Here is a 19,543-nt window from a genome sequence, read left to right on the forward strand (position 1 = left end):
TGTAGTTTTCCTGGGAAATGTAGAAAGTTCAGTAGTTCCTGTTTACAGTATCATGCGGAATATCTTGATTTTACTGAAGTAAAGTGATTCAAGGATGGCTTCTTGTTTGCTTATGGATATTTGTTTAAGATAAGTTTTAAATCAAATCCAGAAACATGACCATATTTTTGCCTGTGTGTTATACTTCAACGTGAATAGAAAGGTATTATTGCACTGGAGAGTGCAAATAAATACACAATTATTTAAACGAAAATATCATTTATTTCTACAATAACGGGCGGCGGTAGCGCGCGCCCCGCCGCCGGCGCGTTCGTGCGTCTCACAATATTATCGACCACCGTAAAATAAATACAAAGGCGATGCGCGGGCGACATTCACACCGCCATATACATTAAACATGTATCTATGTTGCCTTCAATATAGATCATTGTGTGTACGTTTTTAACTTAAAAGACACCTCTAAACAATATCGACAATAAAAATAAGTTTAGCGACAACAATAACTATTATTATGTAAAAAAGATGAACGTGAGGTAAATGAACTATGTTTATGGCTAACAAAGGTAAAAATATAGACGATCCAATTTAACTGAACTAATACACCAAACTTAATTACAATCTTTGTTACATCTACCGTTGACAATTCTCTTATATTTAAAACTTTTAAGTGATGAACTTTAAACTTTTAATATTTTTAAGCAAATGTTTCAAAACACAAAAAAATTGCCAACAGGTCATACCTACAATATGATAAAGTAATTACACCTATAAAAATACAATACGCGTTAAATTATGTCCGAATTAACAATTAGCTCGTGATGTATCGCGTGATGTGTTCGGTCCCGGTATCCAATCTGATTCAGTTAAAATGGATGCAGCCTCACAACAAGCCTTCTTGGCTAAACTAATCGCGTGTACTTATGTATTACGATTTACATTAACATACATGTCGGTCACGGACCGAGTGCGAGGATGCGTTCCACGCGCGGCCGGAGCGGGCGCGGGCCCCGGCCCGGGCGAGCCGTGCGCCCGGGACACCGCCAGGGACGCGGCCAACCGAAGCCCGCTCCCGTGGTTTAGCCTCACCACCGTCTAACAACAGTAACACATAAATATCCGTGAAACTATGGTATCAGAAATTTGACATTATTATAACAGCAAAATGCAACATTGCATTGGTATTTGCCAGCCCGCCTTTTAGATTCAACAATAACCATTTAAGATTGATGAAAACACAGTATACCTCGCCCTAACTATATGTACAATTAATAAAATATAACTAACACGGCTCGCGAAATAAAATTAAGGTGCAACAGAAATAATCGCTTAGGTACTTAAATTTATAGCTAGTATGAACTCATCAGGTTATAGCCTGTCGATTCGCTCAAATTCACGTCCTCACATAAACTTAACCAAGAGAATACTATACACAGACTAAAGTTAAACAACATCGACTGAGATTAAACCTAACTTATCGTTAATGAACAACAAAGTGGTTAACTTACAAGTAACGCGTTATAAGAGACACGTCACGTAGCGTTACGATTAGCGTTATTTTGGAATGTGTGCGACGCGTACGTACCCGCCGTCCGGAGCCGCCCGGACGCGTGTAGTTACGTGACGCTGCGCGAGCGAATCTGAGCGAAGTAACAGTGTCCGGTGTCCGCCGGACAACCCGCCGCGCGCGTGCGCCGACGGAGCGCATGGTTCGACTCTGCGCAACAGTGGTATAACTACATACTCTTCGCTTACTATCTAATTGAACTCAAAATTTACATTTATATATAGAACACTCATTGTGTATCTTAACATTTAAAATACTTATAATTTTATTTCATAAATATAGATATTACTTACACAAACACTAAAATACAACTGTACGCTGTATATTACAACCTAATCTTAGAAGTAAATAGTAGTTTTAGATTTTACATGTATAGAATAATATACTCAAGTACTCAACAAAATTATATATTAAATGAACGTAGCTTCGATTCGAAATATAAGTAAATGACAGCGAATGATATTAAATGAGAAATAGCGATTAATGAATTAAAAAAGAAATTCAACTGGCACCTAAAACAAGTGTTATTGTCTATTTGAAAATTCAGAGAGAGTGTTTGCTAAGTAGCGCTAATATTGAAGCATTGTACTTGTCGCCGGGAGCAGGCACTGCCTACGCGGCGTCAGCATGGCACACGACTGTCCTCGCGCGTCGCCGCGCTGCGTCGGCGGACGACTATGCAATATGTAAACGTTAAATGATCTCTTGTTTCGGCACTCCGAAAACTTAAGCCGACCATGAAACGTCTCTCATGAGTAAAATTTAATTATTCACTGGTTCTAAACTGGTTTAATTTATATGTTTACTTTTAAAACTCCGAAATATTGATAGAAACTCTAAAAACTTAACTAAATCACTTGGACTGTCTTTAAAATATACCTACTTTTGTTAAATTTTCTGAAAGAGAATGTTTTGATTTTTTTTTCCAGTGGAAAAACGACATTAATATATAGGTAATTTTTAACTAATTTGTGAGATCGTTTATCGTTTACATATTGTATGTTAACTATGATAATTGTATAAACATACTATTTTGTATGAAAATATTAATGATGTAACATGTTATACATAGAGATTGATTATATCTTGAACATAAACGGACATCGGTTATACATATTCCATGATTAATAACTAATTTATATACTTATATACGTATCAATAGCTGTTTCCTGTACGAGTAGATTTTATTTGCAAACGTTAAGAAATAATACACATAATCCTTTATAAAGTGACTCCATTTATATTCGGTGATGTAGGAGTGTCCATATGCTTTCACTATTTGAGTCGCAATTTAAAATTTTGTGTATATTATTTCCTTGTCGAAGAATAATAGCATATTTTCTTAGGAATAATATGTACTTAAATGTGTAGTAAAAAATTAATTTCTTCATAGTCGTACGATTATTTTGAGGCATTCAAAACTAGATTCCTTTTATTAGATACGGAAAATATTTCAAAATAGATGAATTAGATATAAAAGTAAAATAATACTGTTACGTATTTTAACAAACCAATAAAAGTTTGACATAAAATACTGTATAAAATGGTAACATTTGTTTGGTAAATTATTGTTCACATAACTAATAAAAGGCATCATCAATTGAGGTATGTTGGCATCTGTAGTAATTTTTGTAACTTTATAACACAGCGCTATGACTTTTAAATACCACTCTTCAAAAATCATTATATTAAAGGGACTTTTAATAAAGCCGAAGAGGAAACATGATAAATAAACCACAAATTGTCGTTGTGCCCCTAAGGGAGAAGACCCACACAGCCTAACGTACCTAACTATCATCACAGATTCGCTTCTCGATTTATAAAGCAACTACAATGTTGTGAAGCTACGTGTCGCTTCAATTTCTCGAGCAAACGAGTTATACCAAAAACAAACTGAAGCAAGACTAACGATATGACTCCTTTTATTTAAGGATAAGGACAGGCCAAACAAGCATCTGTGATGAAACAAGTGAATGTCCATGAAAACGATTAAGTAACGGAAAAAATAGCTTTGGCTATTCGATTGGAGACAAAACTACCTACTACTACAATGTGGTGATCCCATCAAAAATGTAAGCAACTTCTTACCGTACAAGAAACGCATCGATATGCATATACCATTTGATTTACTGTATTGTTTAACGAGAACCATGACAGCCGAAAAGGGTTAAAGATTGCAAAGAAAATCCTTTGCAGAAAAGGAGTCGATAATCGCAGCTTCACAAATCAACATTATTATAATTATTATGATAATAATAAAACGACATGGGGTTTACGACTTCTAAATTTGAACGCTATTTACATTAATGTGATCGGCGATAGTAAGTAAAATAAAATATAAAGAAAGATAAAAAAACGTATATCGAAAGAATTTATGACTATTACGACTTAAATTTAGTAAAATTTTATAAAATCATGATATTGCTGTTCAAATGAGGTTCATATTATAATCTGTATATTTAAAAAATTTGAACCACAATAATCTATTGAGGAACTTCGTCAAACTTGATTTCAATTAGCACGTCAAACTCGTAGTACAGGTACTCTATTTGCATTCTATTGCCATCGCAACTACATATCATTCATCTCACTGTGTCCGTAGTGCAAAAAATTTAAAACGTGCGTTTGAAAACATGCAATCAAATTTTATTTTGCGTTTTCAAACACTGATTTTGTCATGATTTTTAATAACAATTTTCACTGGACGGTATGACAGATAAAATACGGTGCCGTAAATATATACAGTACAGGCCTAGTAAAGAGCCGCTAAGCAATTTAAATAACAACATAACTCGAAATAATGCCTACTACTCGATGATGTGGCCTACATTACACTTGCACTTGGTGCAATGACACTAATATATTAGATAGATACTAATTTTTAAACATTCAATAAACACAAACCGTCAATCACATTTTAGACTAATTAATTCATCCAACGCAAGGATTGAATGAAGCCCATTTCAATGAAACAGCGTGTGATCACACATTCACCGAAGAAGAAGCGAATACCAAGTTATATTTATAATTAAGCAACTTATATGCAAACACCACTAGCTATATTCGAGACCTGGTAAATAAGTACAGTCAGTGGCTTGGAAGAGCCATGTTTCAGAGTGCAGGGCAACCAAAGACTGTAAGATGACAGAAGAAATGAATCGGCTTGTGAAATGGGCATTGCCTAACAACAAATTGACGCCATATAAAAATAAAACGTTTTCAAATTAAATTTTCAACGTTATGCTTAATTTGTGAGTTACCTACTAACAATGATAGAATGAAGTTTATGTTATGTAAGTATATATAATAATAATTATATTCCACTTTAAAAGTTGATCATTAAACTTTTTTTTACGTACGCTACTATATTTAATTATGTTAGAAAAATACGAAACCATGTACTTTCAGTTAACATATTATATATGTTAATAAAGAACAATATGTTTTATAAAAATACATCATCTTCTCGACCGACTGTCGAATAGAAGCTAGTACCACGTTTTTTTAAAAATCTATGATTTTTAAGGCTTCTTGCACGTATGTTGAGAGATATTTTACATAATTACAATTTTAAGTAGAGGAAATCAGTGTAAACGTGTTACTAGATTTGTTATTTACAAGGTAGGTTAATAATTTGGTTTGTACTGGTATGGCCAATAAAAACAACGTCAAACAACACTACATCCAGATATATGTAATATCTTTATAATAAAGTGAACAACTGTAAAATTTAAACATGATTTCGAATAATTTGTTCATCTTAACAATATATTTATTTATCTATAATATATATATATGTATATAATTACATATAAAGTTAATTTCAAATAACAACATTAGATACATTCTGAAGTATTCAAGCCAATGAACATCCGCGCCTTCCAACCTTCACTCATAGCGATCTCTGGCATGCACTGCGGGACTGAAGCGAGAGGGTCTTGATCAGTAAGAACGTTAACAAGTCAATAGAGTGCTTAGTCTTAAAGAAGTAAATCGTATATTAATATAATAACGTTAAGTAACGTTGGATCGACAAAGCGCGGCCGCAGCACACACTGCAATAAAACTAACAAATATTATGCTCTTCATGATCGCAAGTAACGATAAAAATTGTTTTCATCAAATTTCTTCGTTTATAATCACAGACGTTTTCCTAAAGTATGTATTGTAATATTTCTCCCTTATGCACCGGAGTTAGAGAACCTAGTAATATAACCATCAATGTACTTACATAATTTTGATGTAACACAATATAAACTGCTAAATAAATTAACCCATTAACCGCCGCAGTCGCGTATGACCGACAACAGAATTTGGGGGCACTAGCGCCGGAGTCGGGCATAGCAGACTGAATTTTTGCCGCTCTATTCTAAGGGAATGAGACGATCCATGAGAAAGATAATAATAAAAAATCCAATACTTTGAACTCATTGTTTTAATTCATGAATTCGGACTTCATTGCACCTATTAAACGTGACATATTTAAAAAAAACTAACACCATAATTTCACATCGCATAAAGCAATATTATTTTAGGACCTCAGCGCCGCAGTCGTTAATAAAAGACCATAGTGTTGTAGTAAAATCTTCCCATCATTTTAATGAAATGGAAATTAATTATGATGAAAATGTATAAATTCGTTTTAGTTTATGTAGATTTAAATACAGAAAGATAAGTACAACGTTATGAATTAAACAGACGAATTATTTAAATTGTAATACGATATAAATTTTAAATAAACGATGATAGAAAAACGCAAAGATTTGGAAAATTGCACAACACTAGCAGTGCGGAGTATTCAACGTTTTCTTAACATGCTCCAGCGCCGGAGTCGGGAATACACGACCGCTTATGACGTCATAGACGCACGGAAGTTTGGAATAGTGAGGGTAAGTTGATAATTTTATCGTATGATTGTTACTTCGATAGTGAGTGTAGTGGAAGTTAATTAAATGAAAGAGTGGACTGTATACAATTAATTGTCTATTCGGTATAAATTTACAATATTATCGAGACCGTTTTGTGCAAAGTCGTTGAAGAGAGTGCGTCAGGATCGTCTTCTTAGATGTTCGCTCGCGAACCGAACATTGCTCGTTCGTTCGCCGAACGCTCGCCGCTCCCTCCGGTCACGCCGCCCGCGGGCAATGTCCGTGAGTAGACAATGATGAATATTAACACAAAATAACAAACCGATACTTTGTAGAATAACTAATATTATCAAACTAATAAAAAAATTAACTGACTTAAAAAATACTGATTTTTTTTTCTGATAGTTTGCAAATAAATGTCCATTGTCCATCCATGCAAAACTGAAACGGGCTGATAATAAATAAATAAAATCAAAATCTTACTTACTCGGATACGTTCTACGTATGAGCTTACAAAATGCAGGTAGCGAATAAAATCGTACAGTAGTGGAACCAGTGTAGCCAGTACTTTTAGCCGCATTTGATTATTTCGTGTCCATGAACTTCTTAAATAGTTATAAAACATTAGTTAATTATAATAAAGAAAAAATTACTATTTTAAAGCTAATTTTATTAATTAAATCAATAAATAATTATGCAGTGGTTGGAATTTATTCGTTAAAATTCATCAATTTATCGACATCCATTTGATCGAGTTACCTCGTCACTAAAACTAATAAAAATAACGCCTCTTACTGCGCCGGGGTCGTCTATACGCGACGTACTGCTTTGTCAAGGTCAAATAGGGATTGAAAATATCGATATTCTGCTGAATTAAAAAAAAAAGTTTCGTTTTGTCTCAACCTGTTTTTTATTGATTAAGCTATGAAATAATTCTCAATTTATTGAAACTATTCTTTTTTTATATTTATTTTACAAATATACAAATAAATACATACATATTACACGTTTTTTTACACCAAAACGCATCTTGAAATAAAACTATCGCAAAGCAGATTCCCCATCACTAACGTCAAAGTGTTGAAAAAGAGTTGCGGCGCCAGTGGCACGTTTTGATAACAGTGGTCCCGGCGGCTAAAAGGTTAACCGTAGCTACACGAACTGGTGTATAATGTTTTTGTATATTTATGTTACAGATATTAGGTAGATAAATATTTGTTTTATCTGTATTCGGACTAGGCACGCGCGGCACCGCCGGTCGGCGCTCGGCGCAATAACTTAATAAATTTAATCACACACCAAGTTAACAACTAAAGCTAATTAATAAGTAGTATTTTTGTAAAATATACTATCTGATGTGGTATCAGGAGCGCTTGGCGCATCTTCGGTCTTCATTTTGTTATTCTTCACTGGGAACTCAAGACCTGTAAACACAAAACGTCCATTGTACCATCGAAACTGCTTGACCAAATACATTTCACAGGTGCTTATCTATGAAACTCAATCCAATATTTTATAACCAACTTTTAACTTCTGTAATAATAAGTCATTTGAACTGTCAATATTAGTAGATATTTAATGGAATCTCTCTCTGTATTACATCACTAAAAAGAAAAAATAAGTTAGACTGAAAGTAGAGATTTCTTTCAATTTTCAGTAATCAACGACATTTCATAGGTAAGCACCGTATAGCATAACATTTTCGCCGGGGCAAAACATAATTATGTTAGTAGTTCACACTGGCCCAACCCACGTTCCAACCAACTTCTTCCATAGATTACCATTAACCCGGCGAGGATGTGGAGGGGTCAATTTGACCCCGCCCTTCATATTTTTGTGTACAGTTATTTATCCCGTAGCCGTGTGCTGTTGAACGTCTCAGTAGCTGGAGTAATTGAACTCTGCTCCCCTTTGCACGCCAATATTCAGTCAACAGTTGCCGGTGAAAGAAAATAGACGTGCGCAAACGTAAAAATGACGAAATTTTGCCAAAACCACATTGCCCTATTTTGTTAAAAAATGCGCTGATTTGTAACTTAGAAGACTAATTATGAATATTTAATGATATAAGATATTGATTACCAGAAAATAATTATTATTATTATGAAATATGATGAAATTGCTTTTTTGTTACCAGATAACACAAATTTCACTATTTTTTAGACTTTTAGAATAGCTCTATTTATGTAAACTTGTTTATGGCTATTGGTGAATGTTTCAATTTAAATCTTTTAATTACTATTACTTAAATTTCTTGATAAATATTATTTAAATTACCGCTTAGTAGCCAAAAATCTACAAATCAAATACAGGGTCATGAAGACCCTCCACATCCCCGACTTATACTTTTTGTACCACATCCTCGCCGGGTTAATATTTAAAAATCCAAGCACCTAAACCCATTAATAAATGTCGATATTTATAGTCACAACATGTAGGTAGGTAGGCAGTTAACGCGTTAACAATTATCCATTAACCACACAGAGATGGCAATTAATAAAATGATAACACACCAGTGTTAACGCCGTTACACCTGTTACAGGAATGGCGAAAGATAAAAGATAAATTGCATATGTTAAGTAGACATAAATCTAAAATTGTTCCGTTTTGACGCATAAAAAAATAATAGTTTAAAAAAGAAAAACACGCTTTTAATTACTGCACTAAAAGGCAGGATCCTGGACATCTAGAACTAAAGTGCTCGAAAAGACAAATTCAATGAACCCAAACTCGATGCGATTCCGCCGTTTTGTTTAGGAGTTCCTATGGCCACCTTCCAGTCCCATCATCAGACCAGCTTGATGGTACCATAATATTGTATTGTCATGCTACATATTATTGGCAACGTTCTTGATGATACAAGAATTAGAAGTGCGTGTAATTCAGATTCTTAGATTCCATTAAATAGTTACATACACGACGACCTAATAAAAGCGTGTCAAAAACAAAAACCGGCCAAGTGCGAGTCGGACTGGCGCACCGAGGGTTCCGTAAAAACCTGTAGGTATATAACTTTGATTTTGTTACAGCTTAAAGGTACTATAGACCTGAGTATTTGATATGAATTTCAATTTAATACCTCTACGTGTTCATGAGGAAAGGAGTAGTAACTGAAACATTTTTAAAAATTTATTAAAAAACTACTAGTTAACTACTTAGATCTTTTGTGCAAACCAATTTTCAATTGAAGTTTGCATGGTAATGTACATCATATATTTTTTTAGTTTTATCGTACCCTTATTTTAGAATTTATATTTATTTATTTATTTTACACTTTGGAAGTGTCTCTTGCGCAAACTATTCAGTTTAGAACAAAAATTATATTAGAAACCTCAATATCATTTTAGAAGACCTATCCATAGAAATACCCCACACGTATGGGTTTGATGAAAAAAAATTTTTGAATTTCAGTTCTATGTGGGGGTGCCCCCCCCAAAATTTATTGTTTTTTTTTTCTATTTTTGCGTGAAGATCTTAATGCGGTTCACAAAATACATCTACTTACCAAGTTTCAACAGTATAGCTCTTATAATTTCGGAAAAAAGTGGCTGTGACATACGGACTGACAGACATGACGAATCTATAAGGGTTCCGTAGTCTTGACAAGGAACTCTTATAGTTTCGATATGTCTGTCTGTCCGAGGTTTTGCTTGGAAACTGTTGGCACTAGGGAGCTGTAATTTTGTGGAGGTATGTAAATTAATCACGCCGACAAAACGGTAAAATAAAATTTTGAAAAAACATTTTTTTTTAGGTAGCTCCCCTACATGTAAAGTGGGGAAGAATTTTTTTTCATCTTCTACCCCATCGTGTGGGGTATCGTTGGATAGGTCTTTTAAAATGGCTTAGGGACTTTTAAGACTATTTTTCCATTTAGGGATCGGTTTGCAAATTATTAAAGTTTAAAGTGCCAATTTTTGTTCGAGTTGGGCGTCCCCCCCCTCTAAAAACTAAACTGTTGGCTTAAAAATCTGGAAAAATTCATGATAATAGTGCTTTTTATGAAGTTTCAAGGAAAACTATAACGGTTAAGATAGATCAGTTATTTTAAGAGTATTAGTCGTTTAACTCATGTATTAAATCATTTCTTACCTAATAAAATAATTAATTAGAAGAAAATATTAAAAGTGACTTTAGATGAAGAAATTGCTTGCTTTTGAAGTATTTTGTGGTAACGACGGACAACTACGGAACCCTACACTGCGCGTGGCACGACACGCACTTGGCCAATTTTTTGCCATTTGGCTACGGAACCTTAAAAAGCATTGTTGTCTTTATAAGTCGACTAAAACCCCGGGCTTTTTTTTCTTTGTTGTAAAACATCAATTAACGCGATAATAGATTCAAGCTTCTGATTGATTTAGACTAGGCGCTGACCACCGATTTATAGTTGGCCGATAGTTGGGCCCGATTCTAATTTGTATGAAAAATCGGCCGATACTAAATCGGTTTAATGTGCGCACTTCCATACATGTAGATTAGATACTGATTAACAGCCCGACCCAACTATCGGCCAACTAAAAGTCGGTAGTCTGCGCCTAGGCTAAATATTGAAACTCAAATCAATAGCAGGTTAGAATCTTTACTTTCCATCAGGTGAGGTGCAGGCAAAGAGCTTCTCTTTATCGATAAAAAATATGTATTTTTGATCAAAAAATGTTTTAGATTATGGGCCTGATTGTGACGGAACATCCGTCTCATGATCATGCTCATTTTTAACAGACACAATTCGTCTTAACATTACATAAAATTAAAATTCATAAAATTCATTTATTTTTGCAAATAGGCTTTTAAAAAGCACTTTTACACATCCCAATACAGTCCCAAACAAACTAAATAGTTTAAAAGTCACCTGAAATTGTTTGCAAATACGACTAATTACTTTCTTAAGTTCATTCTAAATACTCTACACTGGGGATATCAAGTATTTTCATACAACATACCATGCTAATGTTCTATAAGTATAGGTAAACATAATATAATGCATAGGTTATTTACAAGAGGCAACAAATATTGACTCTACCATATCCAAAAAGTCACTTGTGTAAATTACGTGACCTGTGAAGCTGAAATTTAGCAGTTACGTAATTTATAGGTTGGAGACGTAGATAAGAGACGCATTTGCACGCATCCACAAGCACGCACGTTACGACAGGAGCGGATTTAGAAGGCAGAGGGTATAAAGTTTGCATGAAAAGTTTTAAAGGAGTCAGAAATTTGTAATTCGACTTTTATGAGTATTTTTTAGTCTCTATACATGTTTTTGCGTATTTGGTATTCCATATTGCCAATCTTTGCCATGATGTTAAGGTTTTCAATTTTAAAGAAACGAAATGTTGAAATTTTTGGTGATGTCTTTTATCCATCTATGCTCTATGGTGTAAATCTTTAGACAATTTCACACATCGCCAGCTAGCCCCAAAGTAAGCAACTTAATGCTTGTGTTATGGGTGCTAGCTTAACGGATATACTACTTATATACTTTTTTAAATACATACATATTATACATAGTAACACCCAGACCCGTCACAGAAATTAAAATTCATCATTTCAATTTCTGCCCGGCCGGGAATCGAACCCGGGACCTCTCGGCATAGTAGCACGTTCTGAACCACTACACCAAACGGCCGACGGTCCTTGTAACACACAGATTTTATGCCATTATTGGTTTTCTTTAGTTATCAAATACTTTATGGCATTTTAATTTATACGTGAATTTATTCGCACTTCAAATTTCAAATTAACTAGCGAAATCAAATTGTTTTTCCCATACATCTTGTATTGTTTTTAAAGCAAATTTTTAAGTGCTTGGCTGACTATTCAGATAATTTGGATTTTGAATTAAATCATTTTGTCGAAGGCTGCTCAATCGGCATTAATAATATAATCCGGGAGTCTTAGAGTTCCTGCAGACTACAGACTTTATCGGCTAATAGTTTGGTTGACTTTTAATCGGCCGATACCAAACCAAATCGATGTAGGTACTGTTGCACTTTTATACATGTTCACTAGGGTGGTCCTTATTTTTCGACTTTTGAATTATCCCCGGGGCACTTTCTCATTCGATTATATACCTCTAAATATGAAATTAGCTTTTTTTGTTTTTTTTTTAGTCAAGATTTAGAGGTCGCTACCAGCTGTCAAAATATTTACAAAAGCTTTGAAAATCTTAAATCATGGTTTCATATAAATGTTTTATTTAAGTGTTTATATCACATTTTACGTGCAAATGAACATCGCATAGATAGAATAGACAATCGCTTCTTGTCCCCTTCTCCCCTCAACCCCTCTTCTATACCGACCATGGTACCGACGCGTCGAGATACTAACAAGTAAACTCTTATGTCTTAAAAATAATTGATTCAAATAGGTACATTGTACATAATATCTTAGTTCATAGCAACAACAATAATTTTGTAAAATTTTTATTTGGCTTTGGCTTTAAAAATAAATGAATCTAACAAATACAGATTTTGTTTTTTACTTAAAATTCAAACCTTGGTAGGGACCCCTAAATGTCTTTTAAAAATTAAAAAAAAAATAATGAAAGACTTTCATATGGTATACAAAGTGTCCCAAAATTCAAGGATAAGCCGGCGCCGCAAGATGGACATAGTCATGACTACTGCAGAAAAAAAAAGAAAAAAAAATCTATCTCAATTATTTTTTAAGTTACACAATACACTATGAAATTCGTCGAAAATTGACACCCCTTATGATATTTTACATTACCACGACTACAATTTTTCAAATACTTCTGTTTTTTTGTTTATATTATCAACTTAAGTAGTGCTGCTGTCCACTCCAATTCTTAAAACCCCCAGAATCCTTGCAGTTTTTACACAAAAGTTAATCAAAATATGGTATTTCCTTAAAATTTTAAACGATTTTTACTTACACTCCAATTTGACTCGTCGTTTTGTAAAAAAATAGTATGAACACTACTGCGGCAAGTTTTAAAGTTGACGCAACTATCCAAGATTCCAAAATGGTATAATACTCTAAGAAAACTAGTCGCAAAAAAGATATGCGTACCATTTTTACAAGCACTTCGGTTGTTAGTAGTATGGGATAAATCTTGCAACTAAATTTAAAACCAGTTCTCCTCAACCAATTGAGCTGACATTTGGTATACTTATGTAAGTACGATGACAATGCAATATTATGGTATCATTGAGCTGGATGGAGTCTGGAGGTGGCCATAGGAACTTCTAAATGAAACGGCGGAATTGCATCTAGTTTAGGTTCGTTAGATTTGTCTTTTCAAGCACTTTGGTGCTAGATGATGTCCAGGATCCTGATGATGAAGTCAAGAGGTGGCCAGGAGCTGGCCATAGGAACTCCTAAACGAAATAGTGGAAGCTTATCGAGTTTGGGTTCGTTGGTTTTGTCTTCTCGGGCACTTGGGCCATGAGATTAGAGGTGGGCGCCGATATAAAATTGGCCGGCGGCGGCGCGCCGACATTTTGACCTCGGCGGCGGCGGCGTCGGCGGCGTGACCTTGTTTGACCTTTGTTCATTAGGTTTTTTTTAATCTGCTTTTTTAGTATCTGTCGTCAAGACTAATCAGGTGATTTGCAGTTGGTTGGGGTTTGAGCCACTAGAGTGGTTTACCCTAGTAAATTAGCTCTCTTGATCATAGATACTTTGATATTTGGATAGCGGGTTTGGTTGAGATCAGGTTCTCATGTATTTCTTAAAGGCGAGCGTACCAATGTGCCGATAAAAGTACCCTTAACATGTATTTTTGAGCTCTTTGGAGGCACATAGTTAATGTTGGATTAGCTGACTGTCGGTGAAATATTATATTTAGTTCTGTTTTATTTATATTTATGGTCTTTCCATGTCAGCCTACGGTCCAGGATTTTAATGCAGGTTGATTGCAGCAATTTGTCGATGTCTAGATTGGCCGGAGGATAAGTTTCACGTCTTAAATGATAATATGGTGAGACTTCGGGGCTTAATTACATGCGCCACTTGGTCAGCCAAGCAGCTGACTTTGCAGTCTAGTCACTTTAAGATTACAGTTACATTTGAGGAATGCCGCAGCTTTCTGGTGTCTCGGCTACTTTACTAGTAGATGTTATAGAGTATCGGACCAAGTACAGAGTCCTGGGGTACTCCAGCTCTGCAGCTAAAAAGAGAAGATTTTGTCACCGAGTTTGATTTAAAACTGTCTGTCACTGTTATAAGAATCCATCAGCAGGTAGTAGAAGTGTGCTAGAAGGTACTTTTTAATTTCATAGAGTAGTCCTTTATGATAAACCCAGCTGAAGCCGCAGCGAAAGCAGACGTACATGATTCTTTCTTTTCCAAACATTGTACTGATTATGATTGGTATGGTTTCTGCCAAAATTTATGGCCGGGTATACTATATTACATGGGTCATACTTAGGCAAGGGAATAAACGAGCAAGAATGATCCTTTTCCATAATTTTAACAATACAAATGACAGATTAATTGAGCGAAAAGAGAATTCGTTAGGCGACTTGCCAGCCTTATGGATCATTTCCAAAGTTAAGAGGCGAGGCGACTTGCGAGGTTCTTCTCACTCAGTGTGGTCATTGTCAAGACCATGGACTTCATGGTGATCAGATCAAATGCAAGTGCTTTACGAGGGTCCATTTTGGCTATTTCTTTAGCTTAGTCATCTCTCTTAGCGTTAGTTCTTTCGTTTCAGCCGAAAGACGTCCTGCGCTGTTCGCATCCAGGCACTTCCCCAAATAGTCGGTCCACCTAGTAGGAAGCCTGCCCACGCTACGTCTTCCGGCTCATGGTTGCCACTCAAAAATTTTACTGCCCCAGCGGCCATCAGCTCTACGAGATATTATTATGGGCCCCACCCACTGCCACTTGATTTTAGCGATTCTGTGGGCTATGTCAGTCACTTTGTCCTCCTGCGTCTTTCGTCCGCAATTATTAGCGTAGTAGGAATCAATCTTCTACTTTGAACTTGAGGAGGGTAAGCGGAAATATGGCGGTCAACTCCTCAGATAGTCAAGTATAAAGATGTCCAGAAGCAGCACACGAAAAGATGCAAAATGAGCCCTCTCAAATCACAATGGGAAGGTTTGGAAGCACAGCACCTAGAATGGCGGGAGATTGTGTTGTGTAGAGGCGAGTCCGCGAATTCAACGAGCAGCGCACAACTGAACTCAACGCAAAACGCGATGATGTAAATGCCGTCCATCTGCCGCCATTCACCATAATTATGTTGGCGGCGGGTTACTCTCAATGTGCGAGGAGTTTAGGTACCGCGAAGATCGGCTATGTAAGCCATCTTCGGGCGCACCAGCGCCGCTAAGACAGCTAAGTCGAAGTGGTCACCATGACCGAAATCGATCGAATGAATCATCATCATCAGTAGGAATCAAAGGCAGGCATAGCTGCAAGTCTCGGATCAAGTCCAATGCTTGATCTTATTTTTTTTATTGAATTGTAGATTTTTTGGATTATCCGTGTCAATGGGTTTAAATAAACCGGCTTGTCATGTAGCAAAGGTCTGAGATTTTTCTTGTCAGTTCGCACTCATGTAGTCCGGTAACCGGACCTAATAAGCGGAGAACACTTTGAGGGAGGTATTTTGTTGCCTTCCAGAGGTTGTGGTTCCCATTTGCAATCCGAGACATATTTGCCAATCTCTGTGTGAGTGATTCGCTTAAAGAATAGTCCAATAGTGTGGGTTATCTGCCAGACGAAGGCAGGGATTTTTTTCTTGACAGCAAGAGGGACCGGCGCCTCTCGCGATCAATTATTTACTAGACCAAGCAGTAACTTGAATAATGTACTTGATTAACTGTTAATATAGTTAGTATTAAGTTACTCAATCCATTTATTAGTATATCAACGGCATTAAGTTCGCCTTGTGTATCAATTTATATGGCATTAAAGAATAAATATTATAGTTAGTTCTTCTGTTATATGGTTTACTGATGGGTCAAAAATGGGCCCTAACGTAGGCTTTGGCGTGTATGGAGAGCAGCCAAAGCTTAGGCTATCTCAAATCCTGGGTAAATTTGTCTCTATCTTTTAGGCAGAAGTCTACGCCATTATTGAATGTGCGGAAGCTAACCTGCGAAAAAATTATGCCAACCACATAATTTACATTAACTCAGACAGTCAGGTAGCGCTGATGGCCTTAAACTTCAACTTAATCACCTCAAAGTTGGTAGAAAACTGCATGAGTCGACTGAATACCCTAGGAAAACGTAACAGAGTAACGCTGAGATGGGTTCCAGGTCACGCGGGAATCGTGGACAGTGAAAATGCCAACGAACTGGCCAGAGCGGGAGCGGAGGGAACACAATATGGTCCAGAACCCTTTTGTGGCATTCCCAAAAGTCTCGCTCGAATGACCCTGGAGAACATCTATTTAAACAAATCCTTTAAGACATGGTCAGACACGCCAGGATCATTCTAAAGCTCTTATAAAATGCTCTATGACCGAAAATGCTCAAAGCAGATCATAGGACTGAGTAGGATCAAAATGCGCATCTTAGTTCGAGCCTTCACTGGACACTGCAGCTTAAACAAGCACTTGTCCACTATGGGACTGTCCGAATCAAGAACGTGCAGGATGTCCCAAGAGGCAGATGAAACGCCACTACACATTCTCACGGACTGCGGACCTTTGATGCGCAAGTGGAGCTTACACCTGGGCAAACACATCCTAAGCCCACAAGATGTAAAAAATATCGCCCCCCAAAAGATACTGCAATTCCTAATGGATGCAGGAGTCAGGACTCGGAGGCAAACTGTAAGGAAAATAGCGGCGATCACAATAGATCGGTACCGGTCGCAGTGATACTAGGACTTAATTGAACTAGAATAGCCGCTCAACTTAATAAAAAAATAGTTTTTCTGCGTTTGAAACACATTAGTACAGTATAGGAGAGGAATAAATTGCAAATAGTTTGTACAGTATCAGTATCGGCGCGCCGACAGCTGGTCGTCGGCGGCGGCGGCGTGAAAAAATTCGCGGAGGCGGCGGCGCGCCGGCGTGGCGCCCACCTCTACATGAGATTGAGAAACAACTAAAAAGTTTAAAATAAAGTTATAATCGCGCATGGAATTTATTCCTCTTTTTTTCTGTTTGCGCTACAATCTTTCGAAATTATTTGAACCTTGCATACAATTATTTTTATCGTTAAATTCTTTCGTAAAATTTCGCATTAATGCTTGTTTTTAAAAAAGTTTTTTTTTTATTATAACTTTATTTTACACTTTTTAGTTGTTTCTCAATCTCATGGTCCAAGTGCTCGGGAAGTCAAATCCAACGAACCCAAACTCGATAATCTTCCGCCATTTCGATTAGGAGTTCCTTTGGCCAGCTCCTGGCCACCTCTTGACTTCATCATCAGGACCCTAGACTAGACATCATCTAGCACTAAAGTGCTCGAAAAGATATCCAACGAACCCAAACTAGATGCGATTCCGGCGTTTCGTTTAGAAGTTCCTATGGCTACCTCCAGACTCCATCCAGCTCAATGATACCATAATATTACAATGTCATCGTACTTACATGTATAAGTATACCAAATGTCAGCTCAATTGGTTGAGGAGAACTGGTTTTAAATTTAATTGCAAGATTTATCCCATACTAACTAACAAGCGAAGTGCTTGTAAAAATGGTACGCATATCTTTATTGCGACTAGTTTTCTTAGAGTATTATACCATTTTGGAATCTTAGATAGTTGCGGCAACTTTATAAATAACTTGCCGCAGTAGTGTTCATACGGTTTTATTACAAAACGACGAGTCAAAGTGGAGTGAAAGTAAAAATCGTTCAAAATTTTAAGGAAATATCATATTTTGATTAACTTTTGTGTAAAAACTGCAAGGATTCTGAGGGTTTTAAGAATTGGAGAGGACAGCAGCACTACTTAAGTTGCCGATACAAACAAAAAAACAGAAGTATTTGAAAAATTGTGGTCGTGGTAATGTAAAATATCATAAGGGGTGTCAATTTTCGACGAATTTCATAATTTATTGTGTAACTTAAAAAATAATTGAGATAGATTTTTTTTCTTATTTTTCCTAAAGTAGTCATGACTATGTCCATCCTGCGGCGCCGGCTTATCCTTGAATTTTGGGACACGTTGACTTTTCGGATAGATAAGAAATTACGTGGTGCCCCGCAAAATATAAGAAAAAAAATTTTTTTCGTAGGAATAAGGACCACCCTAATGTTCACACACCGATTAAATGCCCGACTAAACTTTCGGCCGACAAAAAGTGTGTTGTCTGCGGGGAGTATAAAACTTCAATCTTTACAAGCGTAATCATACATTTGGCCTTGAATTCAATAAGATAAGTACCAAAGTAAGATTGACTGACCCTTCTGTAAGTTGAGCAGCAAGCACATTAGTCCCGGAAACTATCGATGTATTCGTTTTATAAAAAGTTAATGATAATTCCTTTATTGTGTCCATAAGTTGTAGCTTCACTAACTAATTTATTCTTGAGTTTATTTCTTTTAAAGTTAAAACAAACTAAAATAATAATACCAAATAATCTTGGACCATTTGCAAATTGTTTTACTGTTTGCAATCTCCTTCTTAATTTTAATGCGGATCATAAGATCATTTACAAGAGTTACACGTTTATAAATGATTAAACCGCATTGTACATCACTGCTTTCTGTAGAAGAGAAAATTTACATGTTATGACGGTGCCAGAGTGAAGTGACATTAAGTTACTACAGAATTGCACGTGCTGAGGTGATCTCGAGAAACCATAATGCTTACTCTAGATCGGCGAATGCGGCTCAATCGTGTCGCTTGGCAGGAAGCCGCACCTGCCACACACAGACAACGACTTAAGAAATGCAAACACACATTGTATCAGTGAAGAAAAATGGCACAGTGGACGACTGTATAGAGGCACAGTCACAAAGTGTTCCCGCCATTCTGTTCAACTCCAAATCGCCACGAGCATAATTTTCTTTACCAAAAACTTATCTACAGTCAGTGTCAAAATTAAATACTGTGGCCCAAAGTGGCCAAAAAGTTGACAACACAACCTTATGACGTGTGCAAACTTTTTGGCTACTTTGGGTGTCACGCATGAATTATTTGACGCTGACTGTACCTATACTGTTTTGTAGTTGAA

At 36.2% G+C, this 19,543-nt stretch overlaps 1 protein-coding gene across 4 annotated transcripts in view; it reads right to left on the reverse strand.

Annotated features, from left to right (window-relative positions):
* Positions 1–7,580: 7,580 nt before the first annotated feature.
* The window catches only part of LOC135087133 (nuclear hormone receptor FTZ-F1), a 117,336-nt gene continuing 105,373 nt past the window's right edge, over positions 7,581–19,543 (reverse strand). For 2 of the 4 annotated variants that reach the window (XM_063981972.1, XM_063981971.1), the window contains 2 exons: positions 19,180–19,229; positions 7,581–7,856 (listed from right to left, as the gene is read on the reverse strand). In XM_063981972.1, the coding sequence (XP_063838042.1) occupies positions 19,181–19,229 (49 nt within the window). In that variant the 3' untranslated portion in view covers positions 7,581–7,856; position 19,180. The remainder of the gene's footprint in view (positions 7,857–19,179; positions 19,230–19,543) is intronic. The other 2 variants (XM_063981974.1, XM_063981973.1) reach the window with 1 other exon arrangement.

The sequence above is a fragment of the Ostrinia nubilalis genome, chromosome Z (assembly GCF_963855985.1).
Source record: "Ostrinia nubilalis chromosome Z, ilOstNubi1.1, whole genome shotgun sequence".
In the NCBI taxonomy this organism is placed as follows: Eukaryota; Metazoa; Arthropoda; class Insecta; order Lepidoptera; family Crambidae; genus Ostrinia; species Ostrinia nubilalis.